The sequence below is a fragment of the Callithrix jacchus genome, chromosome 21, assembly GCF_049354715.1.
Source record: "Callithrix jacchus isolate 240 chromosome 21, calJac240_pri, whole genome shotgun sequence".
Taxonomy (NCBI): Eukaryota; Metazoa; Chordata; class Mammalia; order Primates; family Cebidae; genus Callithrix; species Callithrix jacchus.
In genome coordinates this window covers 51888328-51905139 of record NC_133522.1, presented here as the reverse complement: position 1 = coordinate 51905139, position 16812 = coordinate 51888328, and the positions used below count along the sequence as shown (strand labels likewise).

The following is a 16812-nucleotide window of genomic DNA, read 5'->3' as shown; positions in this document are numbered from 1 at the left end:
TCTGGCTAATTTTTGCATATTTTGTGGAGACTGCGATTTTGCCACATTGCCCAGTTGGTCTCGAATGCCTGACCTCAAGTGATCCACCTGCCTCAGCCTCCCAAAGTGCCGGGGTTACAGGCATGAGCCACCACTCCTGGCCTATCTTATATTTTAAAAGGTATTGGGCCACGTGCAATGGTTCACGCCTGTAATTTCAGCACTTTGGGAGGCTGCAGTGGTGGATCACTTGAGGTCAGGAGTTCAAGGCCAGCCTGGGCAACATGGTGAAACCCTGTCTCTACCCAAAATACAAAAATTAGCTGGGCATGGTCCTGCAAGCCTGTAGTCCCAGCTACTTGGGAGACTGAGGCTGGAAAATCGCTTGAACCCAGGAGGCAGAGGTTGCAGTGAGCTGGGATTGCACCACCACTGCACACCAGCCTGGGCACCAAAAGCGAAACTCCATCTCAAAAAAAAAAGTAAGATGGAGTCTTTTCCTCAGATGGGGTCACTTATATCAAGGCTGCTCTATACAGTTACTTAACTAAATTAACCTGGTTTTTGTTCTGTGCACACTCAGAGCTGTTTAAATGTCTCCCCAGACTGTCACCGTTAATGACCATGGACAAAAAGCTGAGTTCTTTTTTGTATTATTTTTTGTAGAGATGGGGGTCTCGCTATGTTGTGCAGGCTGGTCTCAAACATGTGGGCTTAAGTGATCCTTCTGCCTTGTCCTCCCAAAGCACTGGTATTACAGTCATGATCTTAAATGTGGGGCCAGAGTCTGCTCACGTGCAGCAGCACCCTTGAGGACCCCTGACTGCCATCTGGAAATGTGTGGGCACCAGCAGGGCATGTGATCCCAGCCCACAACCTCCACAGGACTGGAGGGAGGGTGAGGCCTGGTTTCATGCTGCCTTCATTTCTGGTTAGATGGCCTCCAGGATAAGGTGAATTGAACTCTATAACAGGGTAACCTAGCCTCTCCAGGGCCAACAGGTGGGAGGTGAGCCCCTCTGAGGATCTCTTCCATGAACTTCCTCTGTGAGCATGACCTCCTATGGGCTGGCCGGCCTTCACCCTATCACTCACTGGTCCAGCTCCAGGCGCCCCACATGGATGTGGGTTGGGAGACAGGACAGGCACACAAGCATAGATACTGATGGGCATGGCCATTTACAAAACTGAGGGCAATTTTGGCCACTGAGGCAAGTTTCTGGGTCAGCTGCACTGAGGAGGGTGCTAACCTCCGACCCTCTGGTCCACAGGTCTGGCCCCCTGCTGCTGACATCCCCCAGATGTCAGTCTGCTTGCTTAGTGGGATTGACTAACTCGTCAATGTGGAGTTTAATGCCCAGCCAAGTGCAGACCACACTCCTGACTTGTGTCTGCCCTTTGCGAAGCTTCCTGCACACCTGGCTCCTTGCCTGGTCCTGCTGTAGCCCAGCCCCTCTGCAGGTCACAACCACTTCTCTGTCCCGCCCCTTTTGCTGCTGGAATTTCTTGAACAACTTGGTAGGCAGTCTCCCCACCCTGTCCTCCCAGTTGAGGAACTGCCCTCCCTCCTAGCTTGGAGGGTCCCTAGGAGGGGAGGAGCCGCCATGTCCTAGAGGCAGTGCACAGAGGTGGGGCGCCCTCCCCTGACACACAGGCTCTTCTGGGCTGCGTCTTGAGGCTGCTGGTGCATGGGGGTCAAGGCTGTCCCCTTCCCCTAGGTCTGAGAGCTCTGCCCCTCTGCCTCAGCTGCTGCCAACTTTTTTGCCTTCCCACGAAGCCCAGCCAGCCACACCTGGAGATGAGTGTTTGCAGGTAGCAGCCTAAGGACGCGAAGTGGAAACCTGGCAACCTGGGGCCTCCCTGCGTCCGGCAGCCTGGCAACTGCCATGTGGAGCCCAGCCCTGGCTTGTGGGGCACTGCAGTCCAGGGAGGCTGCAGCTCTTCTCTCCCCTGGGGCTGGTTTCCAGGAGGTTGGGCCAGCCCTGCAGGTGACACTGGTGCTTGGGCTCCTGCTGAGCAGTTATCTCCTGCGAGTAGCAGAACCAGGGAGGGAGGCGGGCTGCGGCCTTCCCTGCCTGGTACTGTCATCCTGTAGCTCCCACCATGCTGGACTCAACAGCAGCAGAGCAAGTGACGCGGCTGACGCTGAAGCTCTTGAGACAGGTAAAGCAGAGCCTGGGATGCTCCTGTTTTTAACAACTCCAGGCTGCAGCATTGGAGGGACTCTGAGACAGCCCTGCAGGGGACCCATCCTCAGACTGGGTGGCACATGAACAGCCTGCCTGTCCTCCTGGCCCACTGAGCACAGGGTCCAGGGGAGCCTTGGTGCTGGGGGCTCCTCTGCACCCCCTGCCTGCATTGTTCCCCCTCCTGCTGCCTGAGGGACCTGCTGTCTGCCTTTTGCCAGCCCTGCGCTCCACACCCTGCATCCTGGCCCACTGCCACCGTGGGAGGGACTCACCCTAGGACATATCCAGCAGCTAGCTGCTCAGCTCAGGGTCCAGGTGGGGGTGATCCAGGCATGCCCTGGCTGGGAAGCCTGGAGGCCTCACCAGGTCTCTCCCGGGGTTGCTCTTCAGAAATCTGCCTGAAGGGGCCACTCACAGCATCTATCCTTAGACCTGCAGATGGGGCATTTGCTGGAGGTCAGGCTTACAGAGGCAGCTCACAGAGGAGATCCTCGGAGGGGCTCACCTCCCACCTTTGGCCCTGGAGGGGCTGGGTTACTCCTGACGTACAGTTCTATTCACTCAGAAAGCCTCTTAGTCATTCCTGGAGCACACAGGGCCTTTGCCTGGAGCCAGTGTCCCTGTCACGGTCTCTTTTCCTCACAGAAGCTGGAGCAAGAACGGGAGAATACGGAAGGGGGGCCTGAGGGCCTCCACCTCGAGCCAGGTGAGAGCGCTGGGCTGCTTGGAACCAGCACAGGCGGGCGCAAGTATACCTTCTCCAGGGAGGTGGGCACAGCAGCTCCGGGAATCACCCCACTCCTGGTATAGTGAGACTGTCCTTAATTCATTTCCTTTACATTCAGACTTGAGGACATCCCCATGCCTTATCACCTTTAGTCTGCAGACCCCAAAAGGGGCCCCACTTTGCAGATGAGAAAATGGAGGCAGAGAGAGGTTGGCTGAGCTGTCTGGGGTCACTCAGCCTGTGCTCAGCCTGTAAGTGGTCACACCGGGTCAGACCCAGATGCTCTGGTTCCAGAGGCTGAGCTTGCCCGTTGGTTGGGGTGGGGTTGCTGTCCTCACTGCTGCCTGGAGACCTCTGGGGAGGAGGTGAGGAGGCCAAAGGAACATTTCCTGTTCTTTGAACATGGGGCAGCCTGTGACCTGTAGGGGCAGCTGCCAAGGGCAGAGCTCAGAGTCTCAAATAGAGAGAAAGTCCCAAACCAGGTCTGCACAGCCAGTGAGAGGTGACAGAATGGCAACCAGTGCCTGGGGCAGAGGGTTTGGGGAGCCCCAAAGACTGACTGGGGTTTCCAGGAGCCCCGCTCCAGTGTGATGCTGGGTGAGGGGCAGGACCCTGCCCCTCGCCTTCTGGAGCCTTCTCTTGAGTGCAGACCATCCCCCAAGGCGTATAGACTTTTTTGTTTTTTTGTGTTTTTTTGAGACGGAGTTTCTCTCTTGTTACCCAGGCTGGAGTGCAATGGCGCCATCTCGGCTCACCGCAACCTCCGCCTCCTGGGTTCAAGCAATTCTCCTGCCTCAGCCTCCTGAGTAGCTGGGATTACAGACGCGCACCATCATGCCCAGCTAATTTTTGTATTTTTAGTAGAGACGGGGTTTCACCATGTTGACCAGGATGGTCTCGATCTCTTGACCTCATGATCCACCCGCCTCGGCCTCCCAAAGTGCTGGGATTACAGGCTTGAGCCACCGCGCCCGGCTGACTTTTTTGTGTTTTTGAGAAGGAGACGCGCTCTGTCACCCAGGCTAGAGTGCAGTAGTGTGATCTCGTCTCACCGCAACCTCCACCTCCTGGGTTCGAGCAATTCTCCTGCCTCAGCGTCCCGATTAGCTGGGACTACAGGTGCGCGCCACCATGCCCAAAGTGCTGGGATTATAGGTGTGAGCCACCGTGCCCGGCTGACTTTTTTGTTTTTTTGAGAAGGTGACATGCTCTGTCACCCAGGCTGGAGTGCAGTGGTGTGATCTCGACTCACTGCAACCTCTGTCTCTCAGGTTCAAACAATTCTCCTGCCCGGCTCACTTTTGTATTTTTAGTAGAGACGAGGTTTTGCCATGTTGGCCAGGCTGGACTCAAACTCCTGATCTGAAGTGATCCGCTCACCTCAGCCTCCCAAAGTGCTGAGATTACAGGTGTGAGTCACTGCACCTGGCCAGTGTGCTGAGACAGGGTTGGTCTCGCTCTGTTGCCCAGGCTGGAGTGTGGTGTGGCATGCTCATAGCTCACTGCACCCTCGACCTCCTGAGGTCAGTCCTCCCAGCTCAGCCTTCCAGTGTTGAGATCACAGGCAGGAGCCACCTTGCCCAGACTGAGGGGCAGACTAGAGGGACTTGCAGACACTTGGGGGTCAGACCAGACTCTGGACTGCTTGGGGCCAGAGGGTGGCTCCAGGTAGCCAAGGTCAGGCTGCAGCCAGCCCCGTAGAAGCCTTGGCCTCCTGGAGGCCAGGGACTCTGTACGAAAGGTACTCGGGAGGAATCTGGCCATGTGACTTCAGCCTCCCTTCCAGGAATGAGGTGACCACAGGCCAGACTCTGACACTTGAGTGCCCTGGGTTGCCCCTGCCCTGATGCTGCCCTTGCCCTCTTACCCAGCACGCGTCCCTCTTTCTCTGGGATAACCTGAGCCCAGGAGCCTCCCAGCCCGCCCCTATCCCAGGAGAGTGGGTGAGGCGGCGCATTCCACACGGGTGCAGTGCTGTCCGAGTGCTTGCAGCAACAGCCTGTGTGTGTTCTTCCGTGAGCAAGCAGGTGTTTCCCTCCAGGAAATGAGGACCAGCTGGATGATGCCCTGCAGACTGCTCTGAAGAGAAGGAGGGAGCTTCTGCAGAGACTCCAGGTGAGCCCTACACCGCTGAGCAAAGCCGGCAGGGCTCACTGTGGCGGAGACGGCTGCTCAGGTCGAGGGTGAGGGGAAGACCTTTCTGGACTCTCAGGGCCGGGCCCTAGCAAGGCCACTGTTAGCTTAGAGACCCTCCTGAGTGCAAGTTTCCATCAGGGCTGGAAATGTTGAGTAGGAGGACCTGGAATGGTAGGATGCCAGGAGGTTTGCTCCCATGGCACTCACCAAAGATGCCTCTGAGTGGCAGAGATGCCCAGGAGGTGGGGCCTCTTTACTAGCGGGAAGATCTTTGCAGCGAGTTGGCCTGAAACTGACTTGAAAAAGAAAGCAGACCCTGTTGGCTGGGAAAAGGAAACAACAAGACAAGCTGACATGATTTGGTAAATTTTAGGAGTGCCACCCTCATGCGCATACCCCTTGAAGGGTCTTCCAGCTACCGCCATCCTGCCCAGAGAGGGGCTGTACCTGGCCCAGGCTGGCCTGAGCCTGAGGCTGGGGTGCCTCTGTGGTGTTTGGGCTCCCCTTCCCCCATGTGCAGCAGCTCTGCATTGGCCTTGTAGGAGCAGCACCTCCTGGACGAGCTTTCTCGGGCCCAGGCCTGGAGTGCGGCACGCAGAGGAGCCCTCGGGTCAGCCCTGTCCCCAGAGCTGACCCCCACAGGCGTCCTACCTGCTGCCTCCCCACCTCCGCTGACCCTAGACCCGCCAAGGATCATCCTGCCTACGGTGAGAGGGCGAGGAGCACATCTGAGAGTGGGAGGTGGGCGCTGAATTAAGATTTACAGAAGGCTGGGTGCGGTGGCTCCCACCTGTAATCCCAACACTTTAGGAGGCCGAGGCGGGTGGGTTATGAGGTCAGGAGTTCGAGACCAGTCTGGCCAACATAGTAAAACCTGTTTCTACTAAAAATACAAAAAAATAGCTGGGTGTGGTGGTGTATACCTCTAATCCCAGCTACTCGGGAGGCTGAGGCAGGAGAATCGTGTGAGCCCTCAAGGCCCAGCCCAGGTGACAGCGGGAGACTCTGTCTCAAAAAAAAAAAAGAGGGCCGGGCGCAGTGGCTTACACCTGTAATCCCAGCACTTTGTGAGCCCGAGGCGGGTGGATCACGAGGTCAAGAGATCGAGACCATCCTGGTCAACATGGTGAACCCTGTCTCTACTAAAAATACAAAAAATTAGCTGGGCATGGTGGTGCGTGCCTGTAATCCCAGCTACTCGGGAGGCTGAGGTAGGAGAATTGCCTGAACCCAGGAGGCGGAGGTTGCGGTGAGCTGAGGTGGCGCCATTACACTCCAGCCTGGGTAACGAGCGAAATTCCATCTCAAAAAAAAAAAAGATTTTACAGAAGGTGGGAGACACTGCACTGGCAGCGAGGCTGCCTCGTCACCCCCATCCTCCCAAGGACCACCCTTGAAGGGGCCAACAGCTGCTGCGTTTCCCTGCCTGGGCACTCTTCCTCGGGCCTCCCTGGAATGCTTATCCCTCATCACAGAGGGAGGCTAGGGCTCAGCTCTGTCTCCCAAACCCTGGCCCTGGCCCTAAATGTCACATTAGGGGTAGAAGTATCCGGAGAGCTCAGCAGCCAGAGGGCCCTGAATTTGGGGAAGTGTGTCACCTCCCCAAATCTTTATTACTTGCCTGGTGCGGTGGCTCACGCCTGTAATCCCAACACTTTGGGAGGCCCAGGCAGGCAGATCACCCGAGCTCAGGAGTTTGAGACCAGCCTGGCCAACATAGCAAAACCCCATCTCTACTAAAAATACAAAAATTAGCTGGGCGTGGAGGTGCACTCATGTAGTCCCAGCTACTTGGAAGGCTAAGGCAGGAGAATCGCTTGAACCTGGGAAGAGGAGGTTGCATCTCCAAAAAAAAAAAAACAGACTTTATCACAACCAGATGACACCTAAGGCCCAATGTCAAGAGCACAATGTCCAAGGCAAATAGCGCTCCACTTCTGAGAGCTTCCTACAGCGGTTCAGCCTTCTGGGTTGCAAGCAGCAGAAAACAACTTTGACTTTCTGAAACAAAACATGGATCAGAGGGAAACCAGGCACCCAGAGGTGGAATGGAAGCTAGGGGCCCGGAGGCCAAGGCTTTGGTGGAATTCGGGTGACTGGGGTGCAGGGAGGGTGGGAGAGAAGAGGCTGAGGTGGGAGTTTCTGGGCAGGTCAGCAGGGTCTATGACCTAGAAGGCTTTTGCCCTTTGGGAGGGCCCCCGGCAGCAGTACGTGGCGGAAGGCACAGGGAAGGGCAGCCTCTGAGGGACCTGCCCCAGACCCTTCCTCTGCAGATGGGTGGCCTTCACCAGGCTCTGGGTATTCCCAGCCTCTGCCTTCCTGTCTTCCAGCACCAGGAGCCTCCTCCCGGGACAGAAGGGAGTTTGGGGGGTCATTGGTGTGGACCCCCCATTTTCCTCATCCCAAACATGTCTACACTTACATGTATTCATCAGGACCTGCCTGCAGGTTTCCCTCTCAGCCCCAGTGACACCAGGCAGGTGAGCAGGGGCTCCTTGCTGAGATGAGCTTCCTGGCAGCTGGACTCAGCCCCTGTGGTAGAAGGTCCCGTCAGCCAGAACGGGCACAGCTGCTGTAAGAAAGCCTCATGGGTCTGCACCTGGAGTTGGCAAACCACAGCTTCAGACCAGAGCTGGCCTGCCTCCTGTTCTCACGCAACCTGCCAGCCAAGCATAGTTTTACATTTTTAAATGTTTGGGGGGAAACCCAATGAAATAATACTTTGCAACACATGAAAATTATATGAAATGCAGATTTTAGTGTTCATAAATAAAGTTGCATTGGGCCAGGCCCACTTGTTTCCACATTGTAGCTGCTTTCATACTGCAATGGCCAACTCAAGAGCTGCAGCTAACAGTGTGTCCTCAGTGGAAGCCGTTTACCATCTAGCCCTTGACAAAAGTTTGCAAGCTCCTGGTCTCTGCCATCCTTTCTGTGAGCTGAGGAACAAGGGGTGGCCATGCAGCCTCACACAGCTAGAAGAAGATGAAACAGGCCTTTCATGCACAAACGGCTGTATTTTTACTCAGAAGAGAAACCAAAGTTTATTTTCATGACACGTTCTACAGTGTATGATGGAGTACTGTAATTAACCAAGTTGTCATGGGGGCTGGGACAGAGAGGTCACTGGGACACAGGTGAGAACACCTGCTGGGACGTGGCCATCCTGCACAGGTCGGCCCCAGAAGCCCAACACCACCTGCCATCAGAGAATGAGAGCCACAATGAGCCACCCCCGCGTCCCTGTGAAAATGGTTACGATTAAAATGACTGACCATACCGAGTGTCGGATGCTCCTATTAAAGCAGAATTAGTGGAACCAGGCCTCAGCCCACCCTGCTGAAGACAGGAAGTGTGGGAAACATTAAAAATACGTTCGGAGTGATACCTAGATGGAAATACCTTTCCATTCAACTGTATTCAGTGTCTGTGGTTAATCATTTAAAGTTCTCCTTGGATGGATGGATGGATGGATGGATGGATGGATGGATGGATGGGTAGATGGTTGGGATGGCTGGATGAATGGATGGGTGGGTGGGTGGATGGATGGGTGAATGGGTGGATGGTTGGCTAGATGGGTGGTTGGGATGGATGGATGGATGGATGGATGGATAGATGGTTGGGATGGTTGGATGAATGGATGGGTGGGTGGGTGGATGGATGGGTGAATGGGTGGATGGTTGGCTAGATGGATGGGTGGTTGGGATGGATGGATGGATAGATGGATGGGTGGGTGGGTGGGTAGATGGTTGGGATGGTTGGATGAATGGGTGGGTGGGTGGATGGATGGGTGAATGAGTAGGTGGATGGTTGGATGGGTGGTTGGGATGGATGGGTGGGTGGGTGGATGGATGGATGGGTGGGTGGGTGGATGGATGGATGGGTGGGTAGATGGGATGGATGGATGGATGGGTGGGTGGGTAGATGGTTGGGATGGTTGGATGAATGGATAGGTGGGTGGATGGATGGTTGGGATGGATGGATGGGTGGGTGGGTGGGTAGATGGTTGGGATGGTTGGTTGCATGAATGATAGGTGGGTGGATGGTTGGTTGGCTGGCTGGATGGGTGGGTGGTTGATGGGTGGTAGATACTGCAGACACTTTCTTCAAGGACACATGCAGCTAATCACCTGGCTGTTCTAGGTCCCCCAGCCTCCTGCCACCGTCATTCAGCAGCTACCTCAGCAGCCACTTATAGCACAGATTCCTCCGCCCCAGGCCTTCCCTACTCAGAGGTCAGGAAGTATTAAGGAAGGTAAGTGTTCCATATTCATATTGCTGTGGTTGAAACTATCTACTGAAAGGGAAAATATTTCTGGAAGCAGGACAGTCACTTAGCATCAGCTTTTGGCTGCTCAACATGAAATAATTTTAACTTTAAGAAATCTTTATATAAATGATATCTCACAGGGAAAGATACAAGAGGGACAAAACTGATAACTGGACTAGGAGGTGAAATAACTGGGCTCCAATTCCAGCTCATCCAATTAACATCCATTCAAAAACCATAATTAAGCTGCTGCTTTTAAAATGGCTTAGGGCCAAGCGCAGTGGCTCATGCCTGTAATCCCAGCATTTTGGGAGGCTGAGGTGGGTGGATCACTTGAAGTCAGGAGTTCGAGACTAGCCTGGAGAAACCCCATCTCTACTAAAAATACAAAAATTAGCCGGGCATGGTAGCACATGCCCATAACCCCACCTACTCAGGAGTCTGAGGCAGGAGAATCGCTTGAACCCTGGAGGTGGAGTTTGTGGTGGGCTGAGATCGCGCCATTGCACTCCAGCCTGGGCAACAAGAGTGAGACTGTCTCAAAAGAAAAGAAAAAAAGAAACTGCCAAGCTGCTTCCTAGTGTCTGTAGCATTTTGCATTCTCACTCATCAGGTCCGCCAGTTCTCCTTATCCACGACCTTGGCAACACGTGGTATGATCAGTGTTCCTCATCGTGTCCATTTTAACAGGATGCAGAGGTGGTTGACTGTGGCTTTTATTTGCATTGCTCAATGGATTGGGAGTCTAGGGGCAGATCTGTGTGTAGAATGGCTGAATCACCTGACAGGTGTCCTCAATTCTGTCCCCGAAACCTGCCTATCCCAGCCCCTGTGCTGACCTGGTTAATTACTGTAGCTCTATCATATATTGCAATCCAAGCCAGGCCTGGCCCAGGACAGCCACATCCAGGGGATACAATTCCTGAATGCAGCGCCTTAGACTGCTCGGCCATCCTGACTTCCTAAGGGGATACCATTCCTATTGTGATCCGTATGAGGAGTCCCTGGAGTGGCAGAGAGCATAGCGTGTGCCATCACAGGGGTAGTCCTGTCTCTCCTTATTACCTGTTGATTTTTCCAAATGAACTTTAGTGATAGTCTGTCAGGTTCTAAAAAGCACACCGAGGTAGCTGTGTGTGTGTGTGTGTGTGTGTGTGTGTGTGTGTGCGCACGCTGGTATGTGCTTGGGTCAGCCTAGGATTGTATGCCATATGAGGGGAAAGGCAGCATTTAAAATCAGTGGTAATGGTTGGCCCAGTGGCTCATGCCTGTAGTCCCAGCACTTAGGGAGGCTGAAGCAGGAGGATCACTTAAGCCTAGGAGCTTGAGACCAGCCTGGGCAACATAGCAAGATGCAATCTCTACAAAAAAGAAAGCAAAAATATTTAAGTATTTAAAATCAGTGGTAAAAGGCTGGATGCAGTATTACACACCTGTAATCCCACCTACTTGGGAGGCTGAAGCAGGAGGATTGCTTGAACCCAGGAGGTGGAGGTTGCAGTGAGCTGAGATAGCACCACTGCACTCAAGCCTGGGTGACAGAGCAAGACTCCATCTCAAAAAAAAAAAAACCCTAAATTAAATATTCAATAAGTAGCCAGCTATTTACAAAAAGTAGAGTTAAATTTCTTTCCCCATTCCTTATCCCAAAACAAATTCCAACTGGATCGAATGTTTGACTGTAAAAAAAATGAAATCTTTCTGGGCCTCGCAAAGTACTGAGATTATGGGTCTGAGCCACGGCACCTGCCTTTTTTCTTTTGAGACAGAATCTTCCTCTGTCGCCCAGGCTGGAGTACACTGGTGCCATCTTGGCTCACTGCAACCTTTGCCACTTGGGTTCAAGCAATTCTCCTGCCTCAGCTTCCCAAGTAGCTGGGATTATAGGTGCCCGCCACCTTGCCTGGCAAATTTTTTTTTTTTTTTTTGAGATGAGTTTCACTCTTGTCACTCAGACTAGAGTGCAGTGGTACATTCTTGGTTCAATGCAACCTCTGCCCTGAGTCCAAGCAATACTTCTGCCTCAGCCTCTCGAGTAGCTGGGATTACAGGCATCTGCCACCACGCCCAGCTAATTTTTATATTTTTAGTAGAGATGGGGTTTCACCATGTCGGCCAGGCTGGTCTCGAACTGCTGACATCAGGTGATCTACCCACCTCAACCTCACAATGTGCTGAGATTCCAGGTGGGAGCTGCTGCACCTGGCCCATCTCATGACCCTTAATGACATCTGCAAAGACTCTTTGTCCAAATAAGGTCACACTTTGAGGTGGGGGGAGACTGTGACGTGGGTATGCCTTTCTGGGGTCCCCACGCAGCCTGGGGGAGGAGACGGGAAGGCAGATGAGAGTAGCCTCCTAGGGTGCCATGGGGCCCATCACACAACTTGCCACATCTACACTCTCTGACCTTGAAGTTCTACGATTCGGAGCGTGCCCCAGGGACCTGCACAGTGCACAGACACATGTTCTCTGGTCTTGTGATGCACTCTGTCACCTTAACAAATATGAGGAATGAAAGCTTTCTTCAGGGCCCCCGCCTCTCCCCTGCAGACATGGTGGAGCTGCTGCTGTTGCAGAATGCACAGGTGCACCAGCTGGTCCTGCAGAACTGGATGCTCAAGGCCCTGCCTCCAGCCCCGCAGGTAGGGCCAGCCCCAAGCAGACCCCAAAGCCAAGGAAACAGAGGGCCCGGGGGTTTCCTCTGGAAATCTCTGCATCTGTGTAGCTCTGAAAGGGCATTCCTGGCTCAGGTCTGCAGTCTGGCTGTGAAGCCCCTATCCCCATGAATCCCAGACCCGATGAGGACTGGGTTGCACAATGTGGGTATGGGGAGGGGCCTCCTCTGGGAGGATGCTTAGACTCCTGCCATCCTGCCTATCACAGGGGACATGGCCCCAGTTAGGAACAGGGCGGGAGTGGGGGCGGGAGCAGCCTGGGCTGAGTCCTGAGCCGAAGGTGCATCTGTGTCAGGACCCACCACATGTGGCCCCAGGGGTCCCACGAACTACCAGGCGGAAGCTGCCTGCTGTGCACCACCACCACCACCACCACCACCACGCTGCGTGGCCGCTGGGGGCTGCCACTGTCCTCCAGCCCACCCCCAGCCCGTGGATGCCCAGCCCACCCTGAGTGTGAGTCACAGGAACCCTGGCCGGGCACCTTCCACCCCCAGGCTTCCTCGGGGCTGTGGGCTATGCCAGGACCATGGAAAGGGGCAGGGTCCTTCCCTGCCCGGCGGCAGGTGGTGGTAGTGGTGGTGGTGCACGGCAGGCAGCTTTGGCCTGGCAGCTCAGCTCATGGCATCCCTTGCTCTGGGACCCCTGCGGTGAGGGGCCTGTGTACCTGCCCAGGGCAGCAGTCCCTCCCAAGGACCCCTCCTTTCCTGTAGGGCATCGCCGGCCCACCAGGAGCCTCAGGTCCCCCTCTTCCATCACGGAGGTAAAGTCCAGGCTGTAGATGCCACCAGATGAGGATCCTGAAATGAAGATTTCATTCAGAAAGGTTAAGAAAGCTTTAGCTCAGGAGCCAGAATAGAAAAGATCAGTCAATACCTTTAGCCACATGGAAGTCTGAACATCCTGATGGGAAAAATACCACAAAGTCAAACTTAGTAAGTGGGGCCTGTGTGCCGCAGGTGTGGAACAGACTCCACTAAAGAAGTGGGGGTGTGTGGCTCACGCCTGTAATCCCAGCACTTTAGGAGGCTGAGGCAGGAGGATCACTTGAGCTCAGGAATTTGAGACCAGGCTGGGTCACATAGTGAGACCCTGTCTCTACAGAAAATAAAGCTAAAAAACTAACCAGGTGTGGTGAAATGCGCCTGTGATCTCAGCAGCTCTGGAGGCTGAGGCGGGAGGATTGCTTGAGCCCAGGAGTTAGCAGCTGCAGTGAGCCATGATGGAAGCACTGCACTATAGTCGGGGCCACAGAGCAAGATCCTGTCTCAAAAAATAAAATAGTGAAAGAAGCCAGCTGTGCATGATGTGATCCCTTTTGAGGTAAAACGAAAAGAAAGGGAGAGTGCCAATGCTATAAACGCAGACCCTGCTGCGTGCTGGTTTGCACAGCTCTTGTTCCTGGACATCAAAGGTGGGCGCCGGGAGGGGGCAGGGCAGCTCACTCTCCCCAGTTTCCTTCTGTGCCCGGGAAGCAAAGGTGGGCGCCGGGAGGGGGCAGGGCAGCTCACTCTCCCCAGTTTCCTTCTGTGCCCGGGAAGCAAAGGTGGGCGCCGGGAGGGGGCAGGGCGGCTCACTCTCCCCAGTTTCCTTCTGTGCCCGGGAAGCAAAGGTGGGCGCCGGGAGGGGGCAGGGCGGCTCACTCTCCCCAGTTTCCTTCTGTGCCCGGGAAGCAAAGGTGGGTGCCGGGAGGGGGCAGGGCGGCTCACTCTCCCCAGTTTCCTTCTGTGCCCGGGAAGCAAAGGTGGGTGCCGGGAGGGGGCAGGGCGGCTCACTCTCCCCAGTTTCCTTCTGGGCCCGGGAAGCAAAGGTGGGTGCCGGGAGGGGGCAGGGCGGCTCACTCTCCCCAGTTTCCTTCTGTGCCCGGGAAGCAAAGGTGGGTGCCGGGAGGGGGCAGGGCGGCTCACTCTCCCCAGTTTCCTTCTGTGCCCGGGAAGCAAAGGTGGGTGCCGGGAGGGGGCAGGGCGGCTCACTCTCTCCAGTTTCCTTCTGTGCCCGGGAAGCAAAGGTGGGCGCCGGGAGGGGGCAGGGCGGCTCACTCTCCCGTTTCCTTCTGTGCCCGGGAAGCAAAGGTGGGCGCCGGGAGGGGGCAGGGCGGCTCACTCTCCCCAGTTTCCTTCTGTGTCCGGGAAGCAAAGGTGGGTGCTGGGAGGGGGCAGGGCGGCTCACTCTCCCCAGTTTCATTCTGTGCCTGGGAAGCAAAGCTGGGCACTGGGTGCGCCAAGGGCGGCTCACTCTCCCCAGTTCAGTTCCTTTTGTGCTGTCTGGGTTTCTTACCATGTGGATAGGCTACCTGGACTATTCCTTTACTTGTTGTTATTTTTCTTTTTTGGTGGAATTATGTTTCCTTGCCGTTTTAATGTTACTTAAATATTTTTAGGTATTATGCATGAATTTTCATTCACCTCCTATTAGGACACATTCCTTCATTCCTGAAGCTCCCCAGGAGGAGGGACCGTGTCCCAGTGTCTGCATCCTGGGAAGCTTGCAGGTCTGAGACCAGATGACCAGAGTTGCCACTGAGCTGCAGGAGCTTCCACTCTGGCTGACCTGGCCTCAGAACTCCGCAGGGTGAGCCACGTGGAGTCCACATGGATGGACAGGTGTGAGCACCAAACGGGCCAGTGCAGCTGCTGGTGGTAACACTTCCCAGAACCATCTTTTTGCGCCTCTTGAACGTGATTCCAGAGACCCTGTGCTCAAGTCAAAGTTCTGACTCCATTTCCTATTTTCACGGTGATTTTTTTCTAGCATGGCATTTTGATTTCCTTCTATTAAATATTTCTCAACAGAATTTTTCATACAACAGAGGAAGAAACCTCACAGGAAGTGGTGGTCTTTGGGTGGCCTGGTCTTGCTGGGTTCATAGGGATGAAGGGCTCTGGCATCCAGCAGTGTCTGGTTAGGGCACAGTTGGGCTGGCTGAGCCTTGACTGGCCTGCAGGAGGGGTGGGGTGACACCTGGGGTGGGGCAGGGGATGATCTCACCCCCATACACCGTCCCCCTTGGTCTACCTGGGGAGGCTGAGGAGCTCAGAGCAGGTCCTGAAAGTGGGCTTGGGCTGCCTGGCAGGGGTTTTGGGGTCTGGGTGCCTGGAAGCTGGTAGTTAGGTGTGGGGGATTCTCATGGCCCCACCTCCTTGCCTGTGGTCAGGAGAGCAGGGGGTTTGGGAGGTGGGGGCTCAGGGCACATTGTGCACACCTGTACACCTGGTAAGATGGGCGACAATCACTGAGAGGTGAAAATAACGCAGGGACTAAGGCATCACATACGCACAGGTCACAGCCTCCTGGAGGTCAGTGGATCTACAGATTTAATGCAACTCCAACCAAGAGTCCAGGAGGAGCTGAATCTGGAACACACAGAAGGTGAAGGGCCGGGTGACTTTGGGAGCAGAAGGATGAGGATGGACCTGCTCCAGAATTGGGGCAGTGTGGCTGTGACCTGTGAGCCCCCTCTCGTAACTACCAGGTTCCTACAGCAGGAGACTGCCGCTGCTGCTGCCAGGGCCATGGGCGGCTCTTCCTCAGATTCAGGTCAGAGGGCACTTGCTCACACTTCCTAAGGAAATACACAGTTGCTGAGCATGGTGGCTCACTCTAATCCCAGCACTATGAGAGGCTGAGACCAGCGGATCTCTTGAGGTCAGGAGTTTGAAACAGCCTGGCCAACATGGTAAAACCCTGTCTCTATTAAAAAATACAAAACAAGGCCAGGCGTGGTGGCTCAAGCCTGTAATCCCAGCACTTTGGGAGGCTGAGGCGGGTGGATCATGAGGTCAACAGATCGAGACCATCCTGGTCAACATGGTGAAACCCCATCTCTACTAAAAAATACAAAACAGCAGGGTGTAGCAGTGCACACCTGTACTCCCAGGTACTCGACAGGCTGAGGCAGGAGAATCAGTCTAAAAAAAAGAAATACAGGATTGCACTGGGTGCAGTGGCTCATGCCTATAATCCCAGAACTTTGGGAGCCTGAGGTGGGCAGAGTACTTGAGGTCAACAGTTCAAGCCCCGTCTGGTAAACAAAGTGAAGCCCTGTCTCTACAAAAACACAAAAATTAGCAGGGTGTGGTGGTGTACACCTGTAGTCCAAGCTGCTCCGGAGGCTGAGGCAGGAGAATGGCTTGAACCTGGGAGGCAGAGGTTACAGTGAGCCAAGATCCTACCACTGCACTCCAGCCTGGGTGACAGAGGGAGATTCTATCTCAAAAAACAAAAACAAACAAAAAAACAGGGTTGTGGTCAATAATACATATAAATACCTCCAATTGATAATGCCTCCAAATAAAAAAATAAAAATAAAAAAGGCAGAAAACACAAGCAGTCCCGTACAGCAGAGGGGATAAAGATGAAGAGGTAGGCTGGGCGCAGTGACTCACACCTGGAATCCCGGCACTTTGGGAGGCTGAGGCAGGTGGATCATAAGGTCAGGAGTTTGAGACCGTCCTAGTCAACATAGTGAAACCCACCTCTACTAAAAATACCAAAAAAAAAAAAAAAAAAAAAATTAACTGGGTATGCTGGCTCACACCTGTTATCCCAGCTACTTAAGAGGCTGAGGCAGGAGAATCGCTTGAACCCGGGAGGCAGAGCCTGCAGTGAGTCAAGATCACACCACTGCACTCCGGCCTAAGCCACAGAGCTACACTCAATCTAAAAAAAAAGATGAAGAGGTAGATTCACTGATGGTGGGGACGCAGGGCAGCCCCAGTGCACATCAGAGACCCCTTCCAAGAGAGGGCTGGGACCACCCAGGCTGGGTCTGGGCCCCACGGTCACTGGCTGTGGGCTGCTGGAGGCACCAATGGCCCAGCAACTACCCAGTAA

General features: G+C 54.5%; 1 protein-coding gene across 7 annotated transcripts; it reads left to right on the top strand.

Moving 5' to 3' along the window:
- Positions 1-1887: 1887 nt before the first annotated feature.
- C21H21orf58 (chromosome 21 C21orf58 homolog) lies at positions 1888-14548 on the top strand. Of its 7 annotated transcripts, XM_054249114.2 has the most exons (8): positions 1888-2142; positions 2814-2874; positions 4937-5010; positions 5574-5738; positions 9175-9286; positions 11855-11946; positions 12275-12435; positions 12693-13104. In XM_054249114.2, exons 1-7 carry the CDS (start codon positions 2083-2085, stop codon positions 12431-12433), a joined length of 723 nt encoding a protein of 240 aa, XP_054105089.2. In that variant the 5' UTR covers positions 1888-2082; the 3' UTR covers positions 12434-12435; positions 12693-13104. The 7 variants fall into 7 exon arrangements, with proteins under 7 accessions (XP_054105089.2, XP_054105087.2, XP_078214818.1 ...); XM_054249112.2 differs by having other exon boundaries at positions 12275-13268; XM_078358692.1 differs by lacking the exon at positions 1888-2142 and having other exon boundaries at positions 2475-2874.
- Positions 14549-16812: the final 2264 nt, after the last annotated feature.

Excerpts from the sequence above, each read along its gene's own strand:
- C21H21orf58 (XM_078358692.1), top strand. The coding sequence starts at position 2,607 with ATGGGGCATTTGCTGGAGGTCAGGCTTACAGAGGCAGCTCACAGAGGA. Across the intron at positions 5,011-5,573 it reads AGCTTCTGCAGAGACTCCAG|GAGCAGCACCTCCTGGACGA; the intron begins GTGAGCCCTACA and ends TTGGCCTTGTAG. Across the intron at positions 11,947-12,274 it reads CCCTGCCTCCAGCCCCGCAG|GACCCACCACATGTGGCCCC; the intron begins GTAGGGCCAGCC and ends CATCTGTGTCAG.